At 42.8% G+C, this 24,050-nt stretch overlaps 1 protein-coding gene and 1 long non-coding RNA gene across 2 annotated transcripts in view; both read right to left on the reverse strand.

Annotated features, from left to right (window-relative positions):
• Positions 1 to 895: 895 nt before the first annotated feature.
• LOC122456983 lies at positions 896 to 19,867 on the reverse strand. Its single transcript, XR_006276216.1, has 3 exons — positions 19,856 to 19,867; positions 1,775 to 1,779; positions 896 to 1,080 (listed from the first exon to the last, which is right to left on the reverse strand). It is a non-coding gene; the product is annotated as an uncharacterized LOC122456983 (long non-coding RNA).
• A 1,913-nt stretch (positions 19,868 to 21,780) lies between these two features.
• Positions 21,781 to 24,050, reverse strand: part of LOC119844854 (myeloperoxidase-like) — a 65,885-nt gene continuing 63,615 nt past the window's right edge. Inside the window, 1 exon segment of the mRNA XM_038376254.2 lies at positions 21,781 to 22,282. Within this exon segment, the coding sequence (XP_038232182.1) occupies positions 22,260 to 22,282 (23 nt within the window). The 3' untranslated portion in view covers positions 21,781 to 22,259.

The following is a 24,050-nucleotide window of genomic DNA, read 5'->3' on the forward strand; positions in this document are numbered from 1 at the left end:
TAGAACCCACACTGGAACCCATATGGGGTATTGTAGCGTAGCGAAGACATAACTTCCTGCTGGTCATCTTGGGAATTAGCTCTTCAGCATCAGAGCACCTCCTTCTGGCGATTTTGTCACCTGTCTTAGGCCCCATGTCCTTCCCAGACCTCAGTGCCCCCTACCTTGGGAGTCTGCCCACTGCGGTACCCCCACACACTGGGCCTCCCCTCCCAGGGGAACCCCAATCCTCTACCCCCACCTCACCTCAGTGGCTATTGCCAGTCATCATCTAGCCCCTTCTCACTGGGGACAGTCTGTGAAGGCCACTCATCATTGGCAAGGGGTTAGGATCAGCTGCCTCTGCCTATTCCCAGGCTCCACCGCTGTAGCCCCAGTATCTTTGAAGGCCTTCAGCAAGGCCTGCAGCCTCGGGAGTTGCCAAGCTTGAGCTCCCCAGCTCCTCTGGCCTTTCCCCGCACTACTCCACGTACCCTAAATTCCCAGGCAGCTATTTCCTTCTCTATCCATAGCTAGAGTGTGATTCCTTCAGCACCTGGCACCCCAGCCCTCTTATCAGGACCAGCTGGGCCCTGATTGAGCTGGCCACACCTGTGGTCAACTACTCCCTCAGCTGCTCTCACTCCTTTAATCCAGGCGCAGCTCTCTCAAGGGCTTCTTTTAACCCCCTGTTCCGCTGGAGTGGGGCAGCCGCCCTACTACAGGTATCATTAAATAATTACAAACTATATTCGGTGTGGACCGCATCCTGAAAGAAATCTTCCCAACATCCTTCTTCTGTCCTTCAAGCTACCGCCAACATTGCTAAGCTCCTCATCAGAAGTAAGCATCCCAATTCAAAGCAGCACCAGATCCTGCCAGAATAATAGATGTAAAATCTACAGATGTATCTCCATTGTTACAATGATCAGTTCTCCCCACAACACACCCTTCAAAATCTAAGGGTTCTACAGATGCCTATCATAACATGTGGTGTATCTCAGATAGTGTACTTACTGCCCCAATAACAACTATGTGGGTGAAATGAGACAATCACTATGCTCTCGAATGAACTCAAGCAGAAAAATGATAAATGACAAACTTCCACACCACACACAGGCGAAAACTTTTCACAAAACAATCACTGTATAGCTGACCTCTCAAATCTAATCCTCCAAGGAAATCTGCAATACCCTTTTAAAAGAGAAGCATGGGAACTTAAATTCATAACTCTGCTAGACACAAAAAAATCATGGACTTAATGAAGACACTGGATTTATGGCTTATTATAGCAATCTGTAACCCAACCCTCCTTTGTCCTACAACTGTAGAGACATTAACTGACCACTTCACCATGAATGGTCTTGCAACCTGCATTAACTTCTTAGATGTTCCACCTTGTATTTAGCTGTGACACTCTGAGTACGTTTCCCAGACACGAAAAAAAACTTGAAAGCTCGAAAGCACGTCTCTTTCATCAACAGACGATTTTCCCTCTTCTACCTTATCTCTCTCCTTTTCTCAAGAATAAACCTTCCTGGTATTTTTAACCTTTCCTCATAGGTCTGGTTTCAAAACCTTTATCATTTTTGTTGCTCTCCTCTGGACTCTCTCCAATGTGTCCACAGCTTTCTTAAAGTGTGGTATGTCAAAACTGGACATAGCATGCCAGCTGAGCCCTCACCAATGCTGCGTAGCGTGGAACAATTACCTCCTTACATGCTACACTGCTGTTAATGTACCCCAGAATGATATTAAACTTTTTAACAACTGCATCACATCTGTTGACTCATACAAGAACTCTATACTTTTCTGCAGTTCTACCACATACCCAGTACAATCAGATGTTTATAAGTGTAGTCAAATGCTTCGTTGTGTGCATGTTCTTTCTGCATGCTGAACTGAGTCTGGCTAGATAGCCCATAGAGCAGACTCCGATCAAACTGCCCAATAAATCCACAGACTTGGTTCATAGTGAAGGAACTTGGTCATGTTTATTGCCGACAAGGCATGGTGCTAATGCCCCAACTCAATGGCTACGGTACACTAACACTGTATGCCCGTGACAATGGACTGGCTCAGTGAATGGTGGGACTTTCCATTCTCCCCTCGCCCAGACAAAGACACACCCTCTGAGACTCCATTTTATACATCAATACAAATAAGTTACATATTGCCCCCTGACGTACTTACTTGACACTGACATAGTCGGTTATCACCCATCACCTTGTACATGTCTTTTCATCACACTGTCCTCCTGACCTTATCTTTAGGATGGGTCAGCGTTCTTTAGAGAATCTGTTGGTATCAAGGTGTCCTAGTGCCACCCTTCTGCAATGTGTTTGCGTGAGTGCACTATGCCTTGCACCTTTTAGTAATGTATATTTCTGCAATATCAGCCCCGTTCTTACCAGATTCTGTGAGCAGGGCCTACCTCTTGCTCACAACTTAACTTTACTTTATATTAGCAAGTTTTGACGATTACTTTAGCCCAGTCCTCAGGTCTCTGATACACAGACTTACGTTTCAGTCACTTTTCCTACTATAGCTAGTTACTCCCCATTGTGTATTTTCACATTTGATTTTTCCTTCCTGAGTGCAGCGCTTCACACTTTGTATTGAATTTCACCTTGCTGCTTATAGACCAATTCTCCAATTCATCAAGTTCATTTTCAATTCTAATCCTGTCCTCTAAAGTACTTGCAACTCCTCCCAGTCTGATAACAGCTGCAAATTTTATAATCATATTCGCCAATCCATTACCCAAGTCATTAATGAAAATATTGACTAGTACCAGATTCAGTACAGACTCCTTCAGGCCTCCATTAGATACGTGCTCCCAGTTTCATAGCCAAGCATTTATGACTACTGTTTGAGTACGGGTTTTCAACAAGTTGTGCACCCTCCTTAGAGTCATTTCATGTAGATCACATTGTCCTAGTTTGCTGCTGAGAATGTCGTGTGAGACAGTGTCAAGAGTAGTATTAAATCAAGATAAATTACATCTACTCCTTCCTCCATATCCACTAGACCAGTAATTCTGTCGAAGAAAGAAATCAGGTTGGTTTGTTCTTGACAAGCTATTTTTTATCACCCTATTATACTCCAGGTGCTTACAAAACTTCAATAATTTTTTCTAAATCTTTCTAGTTATCAAAGTTAGACTGATTGGTCTATAATGCCCTGGGTCCTCTTTTTACCCTTTTTAAAGACAGATACTATGTTTTCCCTTCTTCAGTCCTTCATGCCCTTTACAAAGCCAGATGCAAGATCCGTACCGCGTGCCTACCCTAGACCAAAGGGGACTTTCGAAGGGAGACAGGGAGCATCATAAAGCTGGTTTCAAAGTGTCCTGCCTGGATCCCCATCTTTGTGCTTTAGGGTATGTCTACACTACAAAATTAGGTTTAACTTATAACAGTCAATTTTTTAGAAAGAAATTTTTTACAGTCGATTGTGTGTGTCCCCACTAAGCACATTAAGTCGGCGGAGTGCATCCACAGTACCAAGGCTAGCGTCGACTTTCGGAGCGTTGCACTGTGCATAGCTATCGCACAGTTCCCGCAGTCTCCGCCGCCCATTGGAATTCTCGGTTGAGTTCCCAATGCCTGATGGGGCAAAAACATTGTCGCCGATTTCTTTGGGTGCATGTCGTCAGTCGCCCCTCCCTCCATGAAAGCAAACGGCAGACAATCTTTTTGTGTCTTTTTTTCGTGCGGGCGCCATACTGCTTTCAACAGACGGGACAGTAGGGCTGCCAACTCTGTCCACATATCTATTCAGGGGACACCGTCATAGGGCCTAATCACATCAGCCACACTACTAGAGGCTCGTTCACCTGCTCATCTACCAATGAGATATATGCCATCATGTGCCAGCAATGCCCCTCTGCCATGTACGTTGGTCAAACTGGACAGTCTCTACGTAAAAGAATAAATGGACACAAATCAGATGTCAAGAATTATAACATTCAAAAATCAGTTGGAGAACACTTCAATCTCTCTGGTCACTCGATTACAGACCTAAGAGTGGCTATCCTTCAACAAAAAAGCTTCAAAAACAGACTCCAACGAGAGACTGCTGAATTGGAATTAATTTGCAGACTGGATACAATTAACTTAGGCTTGAATAGAGACTGGAAATAGCCTACCTTGCTTGTCACCATGAAGGTTTTCCTCCCCACCCCCCGCTTCTGGTGATGCCTTATCTTAAGTGATCACTCTCCTCTTACAGTGTGTATGATAAACCCATTGTTTCATGTTTTGTCTGTGTGTATATAAATCTCCACTCTATATTTTCCACCAAATGTATCCGATGAAGTGAGCTGTAGTTCACGAAAGCTTATGCTCTAATAAATTTGTTATTCTCTAAGGTGCCACAAGTACTCCTTTTCTTTTTGTGAATACAGACTAACACGGCTGCTACTCTGTAACCTGTAATGATATGTTTACTTCCATTTCTAGGACTCACCCACAGGTATCTGTATGTGTTATACAGAGTTCCAGACTTGGTGGGAACCTGAACAATAAAGGAGATTGGCTAGATCTCAGCTTGTGGAAGCCTGTATGTTAGTGGCTGTAGTTATATTTGTGTTGTGTAGTAAACAACTCCTGTTTAAGTGGGACTGTAATTCCATAGAACATGACATGGCATCAGAAGTAAACCTATGAAGAAATGGAGTGTTGCGAGTTGCAAAAATGAAATGCCTCAGTTTGATGCTGCAGGGTGGAAACAATGCTTTGCAGAGTTCCAGATTGGTACCATCTCACAGAAGTTCAGGTGAACACTCTCATAAATACTATATATACTCCAAGCTCTCTCTGTTTTCTACACCTGTAGAAAATTTATAAGGGAAACAAAATGACATAAGGAGAAATCTTTGGCCAGAAAAATTAAAGACAATAAATTGGAAATTTAATAGTAAATTAGGAACAAAAAGAATCCTAAAAACGGTATTAGTCCATTATTAGGTGCAAATTGTAGGATTATCAATAAATAATGCAGAAAAAGGCAGAAATGTTTAATAAACTTTTCTGTCCTATATGTGGGGGAAAAGAGATGATACACGAAGATACATACACGAAGATGAAGAAACAGTCTCCATTCCAACAGGAAGTCAGGCAGCTACTAAAGTTAGATGTTAGTAGCTGACAGCTAACTTTAAAAAGCAGGTCCAGATAACTTGCAGTCAAGACTTTTTAAAAAACTGACCCCCCCCAGGAGTTCTCTGGACCACCAATGTTGATTTTCAGTAATTCATGGAAGTCTGGGTTAATTACCATAAGATTGTTTTACCAGTCTTTGAAAATGGTAAATGGGATGAACTGGATAATTATAGACCTGCCAGCCTGACAGTTATCCCAAGCAAAATAATAGACTTAGACTGCTGCAAGATTTTTGATTTTTTTCCACACGATATTGTCATTAAAAAATTATTCTGATTAAAAAAAATTAAAATGGCACACATCGAATGGATTAAAACTGTCTAACTGACAAACATCAAAAAGTAACTGTAAGTGGTAAATCATGATTGAGAAGGTGTATTTCAGATGGGGTCGCACAGGGATCAGTTCTTGTCCCTATTCTGCTTAACATTTTTATGAATGAACTGAAAGAAAACACAAAAATATCAGTGTTAAATTCCAATTCCCTCAGCCTTTCCTCTTAAGTCATGTGCCCCAGCCCCTAATCATTTCCCCTAACCCTGCCACTGTTTTGATCAAGACGCCCTTTGATAGTGCCCATTAGGAGCTTCTGGGGGGAGGGGGGGCGCGATCTCTCTGACTGCAGCACCAAATGGGAATGTTTAGATAAACTGAAACTTTTTTTTACTGGGCAAAGATAAATTAACTTGCTTGATCCCAGCATAGTGTACCAGGAGCCATAGAGCAAACGTCCAGTGCCTGAACAGAAGCTTCCCCTGCTATTTCAGCCCTCAACCCCACCTGCCCGACTTTTTCAAAGCACCTCAGTCCTGACCTACAATTTAACATGCTGACTCCTTTCAACAAATAGATTCGAAGTAAGCAAATGAACCAGAGTGAGTACGGTATGACTGACTGAGTTACCTCTTTTGTCACAATGCTAATTTGTCTGCAGCAACAATGGGCCCTATGTGGAGATCAGGCTTTTCCATTGTTCCGGTTTCCAGTCGTCACTGAAATCCCATTGATGGCTAGAATTCATCCTGACATTTTAGGATTGTTTGGACATAGTCTTCAGAAGTTACCATGTTACAAACAGACTGTCAAATAAAGAAATGTTTGTCAACTTGAGTGTTAGGCCAAACTTGCTTGGCCAAGAGCTAAATATAGCCTGGTCACTGACTTTCATACTTCTTGGTAAGATTAGTCTTTAAGGTGTCACCGGACTCCTTGTGGACTTTTTGTGGATACAGTCTAACACAGCTACCCCCTCATACTTGGTAAGGTGGGCTCACTTGAACAATAAGCCTTTTAGGCACACCTGTATAATGGACATCTCTATTTTGGGACAGTGACTCTGAAAGAGATTTAGGTGTCCTGGTGGAAAATCAGCAGAACTTGAACTCCTAGTGTGATGTTGTGGCTAAGAACACTAATGCGAACCTTTGATGTGTAAACAGGGGTATATCAACTAGGGAAGATATCAAGATGGTTTTAGCTCTATACAATCCGTTATCGAAACCAATCCTGGATACTGTGTCCAGTTCTGGGGGGGGGAGGGGCACACGTCAAAAAAGATGTTGAAAACTATAAATTGTTCTGAAAAGTGCTACATGAAAAATTCAATGCCTGAAAAAACCTACCTTATAGTGAGAGGCTGGTTAAGAGATTACTTGATTACGACCTGTATGTACCTATATATGGAGAAGATTTCGGCTACTAGAGGGCAAATCTATCTGAAAAATACAAAAAAAACCCAGTGTCTGGAAGCTGAAGCTATATACGTTCAGAAGAGAAATAAGGCGCAAAATTTTAATGAGAGTAATTTATCCTTGGAACAAATTACCTACAGGTGGGTGGATTCTTCATCACTCTCAGTCTTTTAATCAAGATTAGATGTCTTTCTAAAAAATACTTTAATTCAGGAACTATAGACTTGACACAGTTTTCACCAGCTGAGGTTATCTAGCATATCATATCCTAGCAATCACAGTGGTTCCTTCTGGCCTTAAAAGTCAATGAATGTTTCTGAAGAGAATGGCTAAGTTGAAAGGAGGTGGTGAAGATAACTGAAGAAATCCTCAAAAAGAAAAGGAGTACCCGTGGCACCTTAGAGACTAACAAATTTATTAGAGCATAAGCTTTCGTGAGCTACAGCTCACTTCATCGGATGCATTTGGTGGAAAAAGCAGAGGAGAGATTTATATACACACACACAGAGAACATGAAACAATGGGTTTATCATACACACTGTAAGGAGAGTGATCACTTAAGATAAGCCATCACCAGCAGCAGGGGGGGGGGAAAGGAGGAAAGAAGAAATCCTACATCTCTTCTTCACTGTATCAATTTACAGAGCCACTCTGCCTTTATCCTCTCAGTTCAGTCCAGGTCATTTGATTCTTAGTAGACAAATAAGAATAGTTCCCACACTAGAGAAAAAATTGTATCCTACATGGTCAATGTTTAATCTGTTCAATGTGGTAATGGGAAAGCTAAAGAGAGATACAATGGCATTTAGCAGAACTTTCACTGGAGGAGCAGTATCTCTGCAACATATGACCCAACTATGGAAATCAGAATGATACATATGTGCCAGTGTTACATAGGATCAACAAAACTAGCAATAGCAGTAGACACCAGAACATTTCAATCTATTATGTTAGTTCATTAAAATTCAGAAGAAAGCAATATGATTTGTTTACTTGCAGTTATGTGACATAAATATTACCTGTCTCTTGGTGCTGTATGGTGTTCCAGGAAGGGTGTGATCCTGGTAAATAAAGGAGATTGAGTTGGTAATAAAGGTGTATGGAAGCCTGTATGTTAGTGGTTAGTGTCTTCACATAGTTCACCCACCTTGCCATGGGGAACCTGCCCAAGACTCATACATCCTGCTAGGGAGGCCTCTGTATGTAACTCTTCCAATACATTCAGTATGGGCTGTACATAGCATCCACTCTCCAGTTCTAGGGGCCAAGCCAACACTGCCACCATGCATTATGCTGGCAGGATTGCTGTCCCCCTCAAGCTCATGCATCTCAACCTCCCACCCCCACAGTATGCAACTGACGAATGCAAATGTGACAAAAACCCAAATTGTGAAACACCTGTGTTTTGTTTTGTGTCACCCTATAACTGACATAATAATAATTATTAACCATAAATAAGTTTTAGTCAAGCGTATTTGTAGTAAAAGTCATGGACAGGTGAGAGAAAGTAAACATGAATTCCCAGCCCATGACCTGTCCATGACTTTTAATAAAAATATCCCTGACTAAAACTGGGAGGGACTTGGGGGCGCAGCCCAGCGGGGTGCTGCGGATTCTGGGGAGGGGGACACAGGAGCTCCGGGAATGAGTCACGGCCCGGGGGGGCACTGTGGGTGCTGCGGGGGAGGGGGGGGTTCAGGTGCTGGGGGAGATGTGGTCGGGGAGGGTGCAGATGCTGAGGGGTGGAGCTTGGGAGGGCTGGGGCAGACTTCTTACCCAGCTCCTGAGAAGTGGCAACCCCAGCTCCCTAGCTCCATGTGCTGCCTCCGCTCCGTCCTAAGCCCTGGTTCTGCATTGGAACCGCGGCCAATGGGAGCTGCAGGGGCTGTGCCTGGCTGCTGGCAGAGGCATCATGGGGAGCTCTGGGAGCTGAGGGAGAGGAGCCCCCCACGTAAACAGTGACTCCAAACCAAAGCCCTGAGACCCCCCACCACACACCTAAACTTCTAGTGCTGGGAGGGGTGGGAGGCCCCCGAGACTGCCCCAGCGACAGACCTGGGGGCTGCTCGAGCAGCTCAGGCGGCTCCTGGGTCAGCCACAAGGGGTTGCTGCACGATTCACATAGGTCACGGAAAGTCACGGAATCTGTGACTTCCGAGACCTCCGTAACAAACATGGAGCCTTAACCATAAAGCAAGTTTAGGGATCTTTCTCACTGGATGAATGCAATAAACCACTTGTTTACAAACAAAACTAAAAAACTAGAAATCTATCACATAGAACCATGAGAATCCCTAAAATGAATCACCAGCAGGACTCCTGCGTTCTCGAGATCCCTAGCCCAAATGTCTATCACTTGAGCCAAAGAAGTAAGGGCCACTTTGTAAAGTGATTGTTATGGTGCAAGGTGTCAATGGCTGCTGTCAGGGTTCCCTCCCCAATCTGAACTCTACGGTTCAGACATGGGGACCGGCATGAAAGAAGCTGGATATGAGTCAGCAGTGTGCCCTTGTTGCCAAGAAGGCCAATGGCATTTTGGGATGTATAAGTAGGGGCATAGCGAGCAGATCGAGGGACGTGATCGTTCCCCTCTATTCGACACTGGTGAGGCCTCATCTGGAGTACTGTGTCCAGTTTTGGGCCCCACACTACAAGAAGGATGTGGATAAATTGGAAAGAGTACAGCGAAGGGCAACAAAAATGATTAGGGGTCTAGAGCACATGACTTACGAGGAGAGGCTGAGGGAGCTGGGATTGTTTAGTCTGCAGAAGAGAAGAATGAGGGGGGATTTGATAGCTGCTTTCAACTACCTGAAAGGGGGTTTCAAAGAGGATGGCTCTAGACTGTTCTCAATGGTAGCAGATGACAGAACGAGGAGTAATGGTCTCAAGTTGCAATGGGGGAGGTTTAGATTGGATATTAGGAAAAACTTTTTCACTAAGAGGGTGGTGAAACACTGGAATGCGTTACCTAGGGAGGTGGTAGAATCTCCTTCCTTAGAGGTTTTTAAGGTCAGGCTTGACAAAGCCCTGGCTAGGATGATTTAACTGGGACTTGGTCCTGCTTTGAGCAGGGGGTTGGACTAGATGACCTTCTGGGGTCCCTTCCAACCCTGATATTCTATGATTCTATGATTCTATGATTCTATGACTCCCGCTAAGCGTATTTCTACCAGCTTAGTCAAAAACTCCCCAGACACAAATTCTCTATTGTAGCTTAGGTTTAAATAAAGTTTCCACCACCAAGTGATATAACAAAGAACCAGGGGAAAGGACCACTTGGACCACCTCTTCCCTCAAGCTCTTACACAAACCCCCCGCCTGGGAAACTTTGAGAATAATATCCTAGCCAATTGCTTACAAAGTGATCAAAGACCCAAATCCCTGCGTCTTGGAACAGTGGAAAAATCATTCAGGTTCTTAAAAGACGGATTTTATTTAAAAAAGAAAGATAAAAATCATCTCACTAACATCAGGAGGGAAAATACTTTAAAGGGTATTCACATTCAAAACACAGAGGCTTCCCCTCTGGGCAAAAGCTTAAAGTTACAGAAAACAGGTTTCAGAGTAACAACCGTGTTAGTCTGCATCTGCAAAAAGAAAAGGAGTACTTGTGGCACCTTAGAGATTAACAAATTTATTTGAGCACAAGCTTTCGTGAATTACAGCTCACTTAATCGGAGGTTTTGCACATGAATCCATCCGATGACGTGACCTGTAGCTCACGGAAGCTTGTGCTCAAATAAATTTGTTAGTCTCTAAGGTGCCAAAAGTCCTCCTTTTCGTTTTGAGAAAACAGGAATAAATCTCCTTCGTAGAACAGGGAAATTTCACAAGTAAAACAAAAGATAAAGTAATCCTCCTTGAGTGGCTTAGGTATACTGGTTGCAATATCGGAGACTTGGATTGGAATGGTTTGGAGACGATGGATTTCTGTCTGCCCCTCTCAGTTGCAAGAGAGAACCCCTCCACACAAAACAAAGAGCACAAATAAAACCTTCGTTCCCTCCCAAGTTTTGAAAGTATCTTCTTTCCCTATTGGTCCTGCAGGTCAGGTGCCAACCAGACTAGCTGAGCTGCTTAACCCCTTACAGGTAAGGAGGCATTCTAGGCTACCCTTAGCTGTATGTTTATGAGTGCTGTACTGAAGCATGTCTTTTAACTACAAGCAATCACAGACCTCCTCTCGGCTGATTGGAATGCTAGCCACCCTTCAACAATTAAGCCCTTTTATGGAATATAATAGCTGGAGACAATGGAAGCCACTGACCAAAACACTAGACCATATTCAAGGCCAATCAGAAACCAAAGTATGTGGGCCAAGGGGTTTCCCCGGACAGTGATTGCAAACGCAGACACTGGGGCATTGATTGATTGCAGCTATGTGTATCTCTGTGTGTCAGAAGCAGAAAGCAGGCAGAAGGCAAAAAGAAAGCCAGCAGACAGTGAGAGAAGCCATGGAGATCATGGCCCAGAGAGAACACAGATACTTCGCTCCTTGGGACAAAAGATTGGCTGGAAACGCTGGGTTGGATTTCTAACCAAGGAAACTGCCTGCACATATTGGATCTTACTGTGTTAATTAGAACAAGACAGTACATTCTTTGTAAATAAATAGGATTACACAAAACAAATACCTGACATAAGAATTGCCATACTGTCTTAGACCGCCTGTTGTCCAGTCCCAGCTTTTGGCAGTCAGAGGTTTAGGGATACCCAGACCATGGGGTTGCCTCCCTGACCATTTTAGATAATAGCCATTGATGGACCTGTCCTACAGGAAATTCTCAAATTCTTTTTTGAAGCCAGTTATAATTTTGGCCTCCACAATATGCCCCAGCAAAGAATTCCACACATTGTGTGTTGTATGAAGAAGTGCTTCTTTCGGTTTATTTTAAACCTGCTGCCCAATTTCATTGATGATCCCTAGTTCTTGTGTTAGCTGAAGGGATAAATAGCACTTCCCTATTCATTTTTTCTGCATTATTCGTGATTATATAGACCTCTATCATATTGCACCCCTTCATCTCATGGGGCATCAATTTGTCCTGCTAATTGGAACAAGCCCACAAGGCCCTGGTTTTGGAAAACCACTCTCGACAGATTTTTTTTAAGACAGTTAAGTGCCAAAAAGCTTTTATAGGTATCTTGAAAATCCCACAAAGTGCCTAAAAGCATATTTAGGGACTTAAATACCGTTTAAAAGCTATCCATTTTGCGTTGGGCAGCCTGAAGTGGGCGATGGGAGGTGATTCTACTTTGCTAATGGGCTACAGAGCTAGTAGCTAGCGAGGTATACAATATTAGGAATCTAGCTGCCCGAATTTAGTTCTGGCTTTGGAAAGGGAATGTGATCAGAGCACTGGTTACCAGTATACAGGTTTGGGATGTCCTACATGATATTGTAGTCCAGTGGGCTAGCTTGCCTTTATTATATTTACTGTTTTGCATTATAGTCTGCTTTGCATTATATTTAGCAATAATGCAAGAAAACGACAGGTATCGTATCGTATATAAAATGCTTCAGCAAGTTAGCATAAGTCTTGAGGCCTATGAACTTTGAACAGATAAACTTTGAACAAAAAATGATACAACGGAAAACGACAAGTATTTGGGGAGCTGAAAATAGAGTTTAAGGGGAATTTCTGACCACAGGTACATGAGTAAACCACAGAAGTGTCCTGGCAATGAACGGATGTATATAATAGGTACATAAGACACATCTAAGCTAGCCTGCTTGCGTGCCTGTATATCTTTTCTTAAATGTTTTTTATTTTCTTAAGGATTTGATTATTTGTTTTATTACTGGTTTATGGATTTATATTAAAGTATATTTTGACTGGTTTCAGAGTAGCAGCCGTGTTAGTCTGTATTTGCAAAAAGAAAAGGAGTACTTGTGGCACCTTAGAGACTAACAAATTTATTAGAGCATAAGCTTTCGTGAGCTACAGCTCACTTCATCGTATGCATCCGATGAAGTGAGCTGTAGCTCACGAAAGCTTATGCTCTAATAAATTTGTTAGTCTCTAAGGTGCCACAAGTACTCCTTTTCTTTTATATTTTGACTGTAACACAAGGGACCTACTGGGTACATACTGTATGTTGAGCTAATGCATAGTTCGCATACATATACTTGGGACCTTTCCCCTAGATAGATGGTGATGAGCTAAAACATAAGGTCCATATATGGCTGCAACCTTTAACATAGAGGATGCATTGAAGTAGGTTGTCATGGGGGCTTCCTAAGTAAATACCCTTTTAAAACTCACAGCTGGGAACTTGGAAAGAACCAGTTTGGACTGAAATAATAAATGTGATACCTAACCACAAAACGGCAATGGTAAGGAATTATCGTATCTGATAAATACGTTGAGATCACTGATATACTAATCGATGGGAAAAGACACTCCAATGTTAGTAAGGCAAGGAAATACAAATAAGGAAAAGAGGGGAAAATCCCCTACTGAATATGCATCAAACACAAACGTGTCAGCATAACATATTATAAAAGTGGCATTCCAGCCTAGGGGCAGTAGGGACGAGAGATGCAATCCTTGGGAGGTGCCAGAATGATGTCCACTGGTGATGATGGGGAACGTGATGAGCATGTTGATGGCTAATATTTCAGATTATTCTACAGGAGATGTGTGAATATATGCATGTGCAAATGTACGTTCTGTAGTATCTCTAGCTGCCTTACTGAGTTGGCGTGTGCTAAAATCTGTAGTTGTAAATATAAAAGAGTTTCTATAGTGTAGATGTTGCAACGGTGCACACTGGGATTCCCAACTATACAATAATTTAAATAATACTATGTATTAATTATATTGATTACTTAATACTCCCCAGTTATTACTTTGAGGGTTCACTGAGCTTGTCAACCCTCAAAGTAATAAATGTGGAGTCTTAAGTAATTAATATAATTAATACATAGTCTAAAGATTGAACAACAATAGGCAGTGCAGCTAAGTCTTGAGCCTGTCATACTAAAGACCTGGTTTTGGTTATTAGTACTGTCAAAAAAAAATACTGTGTAACTTCATTTGAAAAATAATGGAAGGAAACCACTTCCTTCCCTCTTAGGGCAAGGATGCTGAACAGTAATTTCCCTCAATGAGGGAGAGGCATATGTAGAATCTACATCCTCCTGGCTTCTAATCCACTAGATCTTCCCTGAAGCCAAAGGGAACAATGTGGTGGAGTCTCATGTCTGCAGAACATTGACTTACTTTGCAGGTAAAACAGCCGAATGTAGAGAATGTCATGCAGTCTGGAAGCCTTGAGAAGACTGCGCCCATGAGGCTCTGTGCCAGTGGAGAAGGGAGGCAAGGGGCAGGGTCCTGAGAAGGCAGCTCTGTTGCTCCGCCCTTCCGCAAAACAAACAGTATTATTATAACAGAGTTGCCATCTCTCCAATATTTTTCACAGTGGCAGGATTTCACAGGGGGCTGGAGCTTGTCTGGTGATGCTGAAGGTGGCAGAGTCTCTCCCCTCCCCTAGCGGCTTTGACGGTTGGAGGGGACAGCAAAGAGCCCAGCAGCCTGGCATGGCTCTGCTCCCTCCTCCCCTTCTCTGAGATTGCAACAAGCAATTGCTGCGCCTCACTCTCTCCACTGGAGCACCTGGCCTGGGAAGGGGAAAAGAGGAGTCTCTGCAGCCACTTCTGCCCAGCCTGGGAAGGGTGGGACCCTGCTGCAGAACCCTAGGCCAGGAAGATGGGAGTGAAGAACCATAGAAGGAGCAGAGGTGAGGGCTGGGGACTGAACGGCTGGGGGAGGTGCTGATAAGTGGACCTACCTGACTAACTGGGGAAGTGTACGTTCACCCAAAGGCGATTGCATCAAGCAAACTTGTAATCTCATCAAAGACAAACATCAGGTTTATTTGGCAAGAGCCATTTTCCATAAAACAATACTGGCAGTCACTAATCATATCGTCCTATTCTTTAACAATTGAATCCAGGACTAAGGTCAGACTAACTATTTATAGTTAACCAGGTCATACCGCTTGCACTTTTTGATTATCGACACAGCATTAGTATACTTCCAGTCTTTTGGAATTTTACTGGTATTTAAAAATGTATTACAAATTAACATACTCCAGATAAGTCTTTTAATACTCCTTGGTGTAAGTTATTCAGGTCTGCTGGTGGGGCTGAAACACAGTGCATCAACCTCATGTGACACAAATACATCAGTCTGCGTCTTTTCAAATACAGAACAGAAATATTTATTGAACACTTTCTGTATCATCATTAATTATTTTGCCATCTCCAGCTAGTAATCTATTACCATACCATTTTTAGAATTTTTAGAATTTTAAATTTAAAATAATTTTAAATTTTAAAATTTTAGAATTTTTTTAGATCCTAATGTTCTTTTAAAACGCCTTCTTACGCATAGCTCTACCAGCTTTAGATTTTTCCTGCTGTCTTTAGCTTCCCTTATCAATATTCTACATTTCATAACTACTAATTTATATCGATTTCTATCTATTTCCTTTTATTTCAATGTCATATTTTGTTTTTATTTTATTTATTGCTGCGTCCACCACATGGACTTTTAATCAAAATTGTCCTCTTTCTTGATGGCGGAATTATGGCTTTTTGAATATCTAGTAAATTCTTAAAGAACACCCAATTTTTAGTCATACTTTTCTTTCTAAATATTTTTCCAATCAATTTCCCTCAGACTTTTCCTTAGCTTTGAGAGATTAGCCCTCTTGAAGCAACAAGTCTATCTCTGTTGGGTCTGTCCTTTGTTTGTCCATAATGATGTACTCATGTTTTGATCACTGGTCCTGAGGCAACCACAAACTTTCAGTCCAGTGATAAAGATATCTTTAGTTGTCATAATGAGTTCAAAACCAGCTTTATCTCATGGGTGCAATTTATGTTAGTTTTTGTAGTAGATAATTATTATCTATAATTTTTGGAAATTGGAATTATGTTTTATTACTGGCTGCAAGAGATCTTCAGCATATGTCTCCTAAATTAAACGGCCCCATAACTATAACATTTCTGTCAACACATAACAGGCAAATATGTTCTATGGTCCGATTCAGTGACCTGTAACAGACCTCGCCACCAGTAACCTGTCTTGGGCTTTGTTAGGTAGCACATTGATGCATCTGCATTCCAGATCCTCTGTGGTTCTGAGTTATCAATAACTCTAAAACAGGTAACAGGGTCTTTAATGTAAAGTGCTACCTCCCCATCACCTCTTTTATCCAGTCTAGCCTTCCTAAACAGCCTTGCCCCACAAGCATTCAGTAATGCCAATTATATCCATTTTTATCCATGAATGAGCATTTCTAATTCCTCTTACATGGTACCAAGACTCCAAATTTCTTCTTTTCATTTTATTTGTCACATCAGTTCAATTTGTTCATGATGTTTGAGTTTTGTACCAAATTTGCCTCCTTAGCATTTTTCTTTTGCGTTGGTGGTTAAATGCCCTCCTCTCTGTTTCAGCTAATCTTCAGCCTAGAAGATTAGTCCCTACTTGTGAGATACAGGCTATCCTGTTTGTACAGCCCCTTCACCAACTGGAATGTGGCCCGATGATCCACAAAGCCAAAATCTATTTTTTGTCTTCTCTTTCTCATTAGGTTGGTAGGATCGCTAAGGAGATCTCTTGGACTCTCCTCTTTTTCTACTCCCTTCCAAGATGACTGAGATTTTCTATCATTTATCTGGTTTCATGTGATGATTTGTCTTTGGTTCCAGTGGGTATCATTGTCACTGGAGACTTGCCAGACAATTTCATAATAATCCTGTCTAATCCTACAATGACATCTCATATTTTCAATCCTGGGAGACAGCAGCCTATTGTCCTCATGTCCCTTGCTGAATTTTCTATTCACTCGTCTTAATATGGACTTGCTGGTGATGATTGTTTGTAGTCTCAGGATGGCTGAAGAATCTCTCTTGGTAACTGCTTACGTCATACCATATCAGGTATGTCCCCTGTAGTTTTTTGTTCCATTCCTGCAGAGACTGGTTGGCTAGCTGAGTGTTTGAAAAATTTTTGATACTAATCAGGTTGAATGACTACAAGTTTTCTTTCCCCTCTTGGTCACAAATCTCCTGTTCACTTCTTTGCTTTCTATACTCTTCAATTTCCTTATCACTGATCTTTTCCCTTGTGGTGTTTGTCAGAAAGATTTCTGAATCGGCTTATTCAAGAAGCTTTTGTTTTCTCAAATGCTGCATAATGTTGCAACTTATGCTTCCAGACTATATATATCTTCTCCTCTAGTAAGGCCACCAGCTTGGATTTCATACATCAGAATTCTATTTTATCATCTGACAGAAAGGAAAGCAGCACATCTAAGGCAGGTCACAGCAATGGTTCCGTCATCATCCATATCTACTACCTGTTGGAGAGTCATTCCTCAAATAAAACTCACACTCCCTCTCTGCATTCACATTAGAACTCATCTGGTTGTCTGCCTCTGTTAACCCGGCAACCATCATACTGTGTCACTGCTCAGCTCACTCAACTAACCACGGAGCCTGCTTCTGGACAATGCCCTTAGGCCTCCCGCCGCACACCCTTGTTGTTACTGCTGCAAAGTGTTGTTGCTGCTGCAACTTCGCTAAGGCTGCTAAGTGCTGTTGGTTCTGGAGCTGCAATGTCAGCTGTTGTCAAGGTTCCTTCCCCACTCTGAACTCTAGGGCACAGATGTGCGGACCTGCATGAAAACCTCCTAACCTTACTTTTACCAGCTTAGGTTAAAATTTCCCCAAGGTACAAACTATTTTACCTTTTGCCCTTGGACTTTTGCTGCCACCACCAAACCTCTAACCGTTTTTTGTTTTTTTTTTTAGGAAAGAGCCGTTTGGAAACCTCTTTCCCCTCAAAAATCCTCACCAAAACCTTGCACCCCCCCCCCGCTTCCTGGGGAAGGTTTGGTAAAAATCCTCACCAATTTGCATAGGTGACCACAGACCCAAAACCTTCGCTCTTAAGAACAATGAAAAAGCATTCAGTTTCTTAAAAGAAGAATTTTAATAGAAGAAAAGGTAAAAAGTATCACCTTTGTAAAATCAGGATGGTAAATACCTTACAGGGTAATTAGATTCAAAACATAGAGAATCCTAGTGCCCTGGCTCCATGGTTACAGGTACACTAAAACACGTATGCTCATGACAACGGTACCACCTCAAACAGGCACCAGAATCCTGTCCCCTAGACAGGCACAAAGATGCCCCTCCTATGACTTGTCCTTTTATACACTGATACAGTCAAGTTACATACTACACTCCGGACCACCCTTCTCCTTGCACCTACTAATTTGACCAAAACATCCTTATCCATTTTCCTGTCATTGCCTTCTTATTTTTATGACGGGTCAGCGTGTTCCTGTGCTGTATCTTAGCAATCTGTTTACATAGTTATACGAGAGATTTGTGTCTTTGTGTACCATCATCTCTGGTCAGGAATGTAGGTATCTGGTTAGCTGACACCTAGAGTTGCTATTCTGCGAAGACCACAGCCTTTGGTTTACACTGCTAATGATATCTTGAGCTCCTGCAAGACCTACTCTTCCCCTCCCCCAGCCACTGTGGTGGCCACAGCCCAGCCGCACAACCCTCATGCAGAAACACAACAAGCTCTGAATCCTTCTTCCTGCAACTACAGGATTCACAGCTATCCCATCAGAATCTCCATGTCTGCAGCTCTTGTTACCTGGTAAAGTGTTTGGAGAGGAAGAAAAGGAGGCTGGTGACATAGGCCACAATTTTTCACAAAGAAAATGTCTCAGCTCAGGGCGTTCCATGTCTCACCTACATTAAAACAATCTAACGCTTTCAGGCACATGTCATTCTGGGTGACCCAACATGTATTTTGTGACATACAGCCAGTCAAACCCCATCTTTTTATTCAAGCTCCACAAAAGAATGGAAGTGGGGTAGGGCATGACATCTCACAACACACTGCTCAAGAGTAAAGCTTCAGGTTAGGGACTGGCATATCCCGACTTCTTCAGAGCTGTCACACAGTTGCAGGGATGTGTCGCTTGGACTGACCAAGATGACTTTTTTTGCATACAATCTGTAAAAACCCAGCTACATATTCAAGCCATTTACAAAATGGAAGTGGGTGGAGGTGTGATACCTGATGGCATATTGCACAGAAGCAAAGTTTGGGCTAGGTGTGTGGCATGTCCCAGCTCCCTCAGCACAGTCAAACAGTCACAGAAATGTGTCATGTTGGGCGAGCAGAGACAAACCTAGTCAAAACACATCTCTTATTCAAGCACCATTTACACAATGGAAGTGGGGTGGAGGTGTGACATATGTCAGCAAGTTGCTTAAGAATGGTCACAGAGACATGTCACTTGGGGTGACCTGATGATTATTTGTCATGTACAGCCAGTCGAATTCCAGTTCCTTCTTCAAAATCCCTGTACAAAATGGAAGTGGGGGATGTGACATCACACAGGATATTTCTCAACACCATAAAGTCAGGTCAGGGAGTGGCATGTCCCAGCTGCACTTGTTATGTGGTGTGACCAAAGATGCATTTTTTCTAAACCCAGTTCCACTCAAGCACCATTGACAATACGGATGTTGTGGTGAGGGAGATGGGGCAGCTTCGGGGTGGGGAGTGGCTTGTGTCCCAAAGCTGATGGTCATGGGGCTGGGTCAGAGATTTTGTCAGGCACAGCCAGTTAAAACCCAACTCCTTCTTTGATTATTTAATAAATAATTGCTAATTTACATTTTTATCACATTCAGTCACATTAATTTGATGAAATTTCTAAAAAAAAAATCTTACATGGCTATATTTTAAATAATTTTGCCCTCTGAGTAAGGCACTGGCAGTAAGGAAGGAATTTCAGCCTCATGGGCAGCGGTCCCTGCAATCCCTCGTACTTACTCTGAGGGATCAGCGGGAACGTCTTGTTTGCTCTGCGGGAGGGCTGGGGGGTTCATTATCAGCTGTTTCTCTCAGAGGCAGCTGGTGATTTGTACCATGCCCGCTGCAGTTCTCCTCCTCAGTGTTCTGTCACTGTATCACATGTCCCAGGAAGCTAAGGGATGCTTCTGCTGCACAGGGACTTGGCAGGACAATTTCTTTTCAGCATTCTCTACTTTGGCTAGTGCCTCTTGATTTGAGTCCGTACGTGCCGAGTCCCTGCACAATGCCTGTCCTCATCCACCTCCCTTCACTACTTTGCATTGAACAAGGGAAAGTCAGCCTCGGTGCCAAAAAGCATTTTATTGGGTGATGCGTTACACAGACAGTGTTTATACAGCAGACATAGCAATTCAAGGCCCGTTACAGGAGCGAAGGAGAAGTTGGCTTGCCTTTCACTTGAATGGTGAGATATGCGTGGAATTAGACTATTTGAACTAGATCTGCTCTAGAAGAAACAGCAATTAATTCAGGGAAGTTCTGTGGCCTGTGTTATACAGAAAGTTAGACTAGATGATCACTATAGGCCCTTCTAGCCTTATTAAAATTGTTTGATTCTGGGTCTAAGTAGGGTTGCATTATTAAGCCTTAACTAAGGGAAAGAAAGCTTATTTACAAACAAAGGCTCAAAAAAGAGTCACTGCCACCTGTATTGTGCCCAGCTTCCCACATAAATTGGCATGGCTTTAATAAACACACTTCCTGCCTCCCTGGGGATGCAACCCTACTTAGACCCAGAATCAAACAATTTTGATGACAGAAGAGTTCTAACAGAGAATGATTTTTTCTTCTCCAGCTTTGCTTATTCTAGTTCTAGCATGACACAGGGGCATGTGCAGTTACTGAGAGAGGACTTCATGTTCTGAGCAGTCCTGAAAAACAGAGGAGTCCTTGTTGTGTAATGCTGAGGATCACAATGTGGCTTTGTGACTGTCACTAACAATTACTGTTCACATCCCAAACTCTCAGCCTTCACTTAGCAGAAGATTCTTTGCACTGATGCCTGAGTTAATTAAATTAATTGAGGATTAAATTAAAATGCCAGAGAAACCACACAAATTAACACACTGGCTTTCCAAATGTATACAGCTTATGTGACTGGATAGCTAGGCACCAAATCACCCAAATATAGGGCTACTTTGCACAATTCTAGCCAATTCAGCTGGGCAAAGCAACTCTAATGCCAGTTGATCCTGTCTCAGAGAGCTAAACAATTATCACTGGATCAATTGCTGGTGGATTCCCCCTGCCTAAGAGAATCCTAAGGTGGCACAGAGCTTTTATAATTTCTCCTGCATCTCAGCTGCCAGATGGGGATGGAGCCAGGGGAAAAGAAAACATAGTTAAGGCATCCCTGCACCCATTTGGTTTTCATCTTCCAGCTTCTCTAATTAGCACAAGGACTGGTCCCATCACCCGGGTTTAGGATGCAAAGACTCACGGCAAAGTGCTTCTTCCCCAGCCCAGAGAACTGAGGCTGTTGTGCCAATTTCCTTTCATATGTGGTGCTAACCCTAATATTAGGTCCTTAATCTTTTGTGAGTACCATGGAGTAGTTTTGGCGGGGGCAATAGGAATAGCTCAGTGGTTTGAACATTGGCCTGCTAAACCCAGGGTTGTGAATTCAATCCTTGTGGGGGCATTTAGGGATCTGGGGAAAAAAATTGGAGATTGGTCTGGCTTTGAGCGGGGGGTTGGACTAGATGACCTCCTGAGGTCCCTTCCAACCCTGAGATTCTATGATTTTTCCAAAGTTTGCGAAAAGATTAGGAATTAATGAGTTAATGTCTCATTTCTTCACTAGAGACACTTTGCTGACTCACCATTCCAGGAAAATCAGAAAGAGAAGCTTTTTATGCTAGAAACCAAAGAATAATAATTAAGTGGCATCACATGGCTGACAATCATTACTGTCTCATTCAAATGCACCCCTGGAAAATGTGCAAACTTTGTTTTTCTTCAAGGAAAAATTCTAGGATTTGTTATACTAACTCAGAGAGCACAACAGATTTTTAGTAAATAAGCGATACATTAAGAGTTCATTTCAGAGAAATTCTAGTGCATCCGTTGGACGTACTTTGTCCTACAACACCATCTCCCAACAGAGACCGATATGATTATGGAAAATCAGACAGAAAGAAATGGCTCTTAAGACAAAGCTGATTTAGGTCAAATTTGTGTGAATTTCGTGAGGGCAGCTTTCTGGCTGACTGTCAAATATTCTATTGTCATTTTGAAAACTCATTCTAGTGCCATTCTCTGCTCTGTAATGTCACGTTTAGAACATTTCATATATTGCACTGGAATGTCTTTTAACAATGCTCACTTTAATTTGGTTGCATCTCACTGAAGAGGCCGTATGCAAAACAAAATCAAGCCAAACGCTAACACTTATGCCGTGTATTCCAGGGAGTAAAAGCATTGGACTGAATGTGGTAAAGAGTCCTTGGGGGCAGCATCCTGAATCCAGTCCTCCAGGGGAACTTCAGCGTCCATCATTAGCAGTCACTGGATGCTTCTTCTGTGGGGTGAAATGGGAAAGGGGTGAAGGCCCATGGGAGGCTGGGATTGTGTTTTATCTCTATGGGTTAAGCAGGAACAGGAGGACAAAAGGGAGAGAGGCAATATATCCACCAATCGATGCCGTCAGGCTCTGTGGGAGGTGTTCACCTTGCCCAGCTGGACTCCTTCTCCAATGACCCTAGTCCAGTAGAGCAAAGCAGGATTCCCATCTAACTAGGCACAGGAGCCAACAGATGGCCAAAGAACGTTATAGAAGTGCGACTTTTAAGTCTGAGACATCTACCGATGAGAACTTGTGACACTTTGTATACAGTGTCCCTCACGCCCCTGGTGTTTTTACCAGTAGAACCAGAGCATGCAAATCTACTGGACAGGAAGGGTGGCAATTAGTTATATGTTACAATGGGCCCTCTTGAACAGGTGAACTGATTTAGTCTAAAATTGTAACAATTAGATAAACAGTCATTAATAAGTTAATTTCTAATTTTTTCAAATGTAGCTTGGGCAAGAAATATCAATGTTTTATCTGTTGGATATTAGTTGGTTACTTAGCTGCTGAAGAAAGGGAGTTATGTAGCTCAGTTGCAGGATGGGCTCCAGGCACCAGCTAAGGAAGCACGGCCCCTGTGAAGTGGAGGCCTTTGGGCCAATATTGGGGCGGCTCTTCGGCGGCTGATTGGCCGTCTTTTTTTTTTTTTTGTTGGTGCAGCAACAAAGCTCAAGCCAGCCCTGCTCAGTTGAGAACATGAAGGATCAGAAAGGGCTGAGGAGCAGCTGAGGTCTGCAAGAGGACATACTACCAGCCCTGCTCTAGCCGGCTGAGGGAAGCCCGGGGCTGCAAGCCTGAGCTTGCACTGCAGTAGAAATCTCCTCGTGCCAGAGCTCACCACTCACGTTTCCTCAGATACCATCATTTGACACTCCCAGGATGCAGCCACCCGGTATTCCCTGGTTACCAGGATGGCTGTTGTGTGAGAAGTGGATCCGCTAGCCTCTGAAGGGGAGTGAACCACTTCCAACTCTCTGAACCAGGACTCCCCTTGGCAAGCCATAGTGAAACATTCTCCTTCTGCAGTACTGAACTGTTCCTCACGTCCATCCCACAGCCCCCTGTGGTCTCTGCATTGCCCACTGGCAGAGCTGGTGCTAGCCCATTGGGGGCCCTAAGCAGGAATATCCCATCTCCCCCCGGCCACACACACACAGAATACGAAACCAGGCAAATTCTTATAATAAAAATGGAGGGACTCCCTTGAGCTGGTCGGAGATCTAAGCAATTGCTTAGTCTGCTCTTGAAGACCAGAGGGCTCGAGCTCCTCACACACCCTTCTTCAGTTGCGAGGAGCTCCAGAGGCATGAATGAAAACAGTTCTGAAGAATAATAGAAACAAGAAGCCAAATCCCATGCATAAAAGGAACATACGTTTGAGAGCTTGGAGACTTTTCTGGGGTGGGGTCCATAAATTCTGTGAATTATTAGCTCCGGGAACCCAGAAAAACATTAGCTCGAAAAGCTAAATTTGAAAAAGGGGCATTTTTAAACCTTTAGAAGTTCAACATACTTCAGCCACTTAGTCCAGATCCAGGTCTGGGGGAAATATCAGAAACAATAGCTGTATTCAGAATCTTTCTTCATCGGAAATAAATGAAATAAATTGTGCTGTAAAGTGGAAAACTCAAGTCAGCCTTATCTAGGGAGCCACTCCTGATCCCTCAGCAATTATTTGTTAAGCATTGACAATGTACTCAAAACAAGACAACAAGGA

Source organism: Dermochelys coriacea, chromosome 17, assembly GCF_009764565.3.
Source record: "Dermochelys coriacea isolate rDerCor1 chromosome 17, rDerCor1.pri.v4, whole genome shotgun sequence".
Lineage (NCBI taxonomy): Eukaryota > Metazoa > Chordata > Testudines > Dermochelyidae > Dermochelys > Dermochelys coriacea.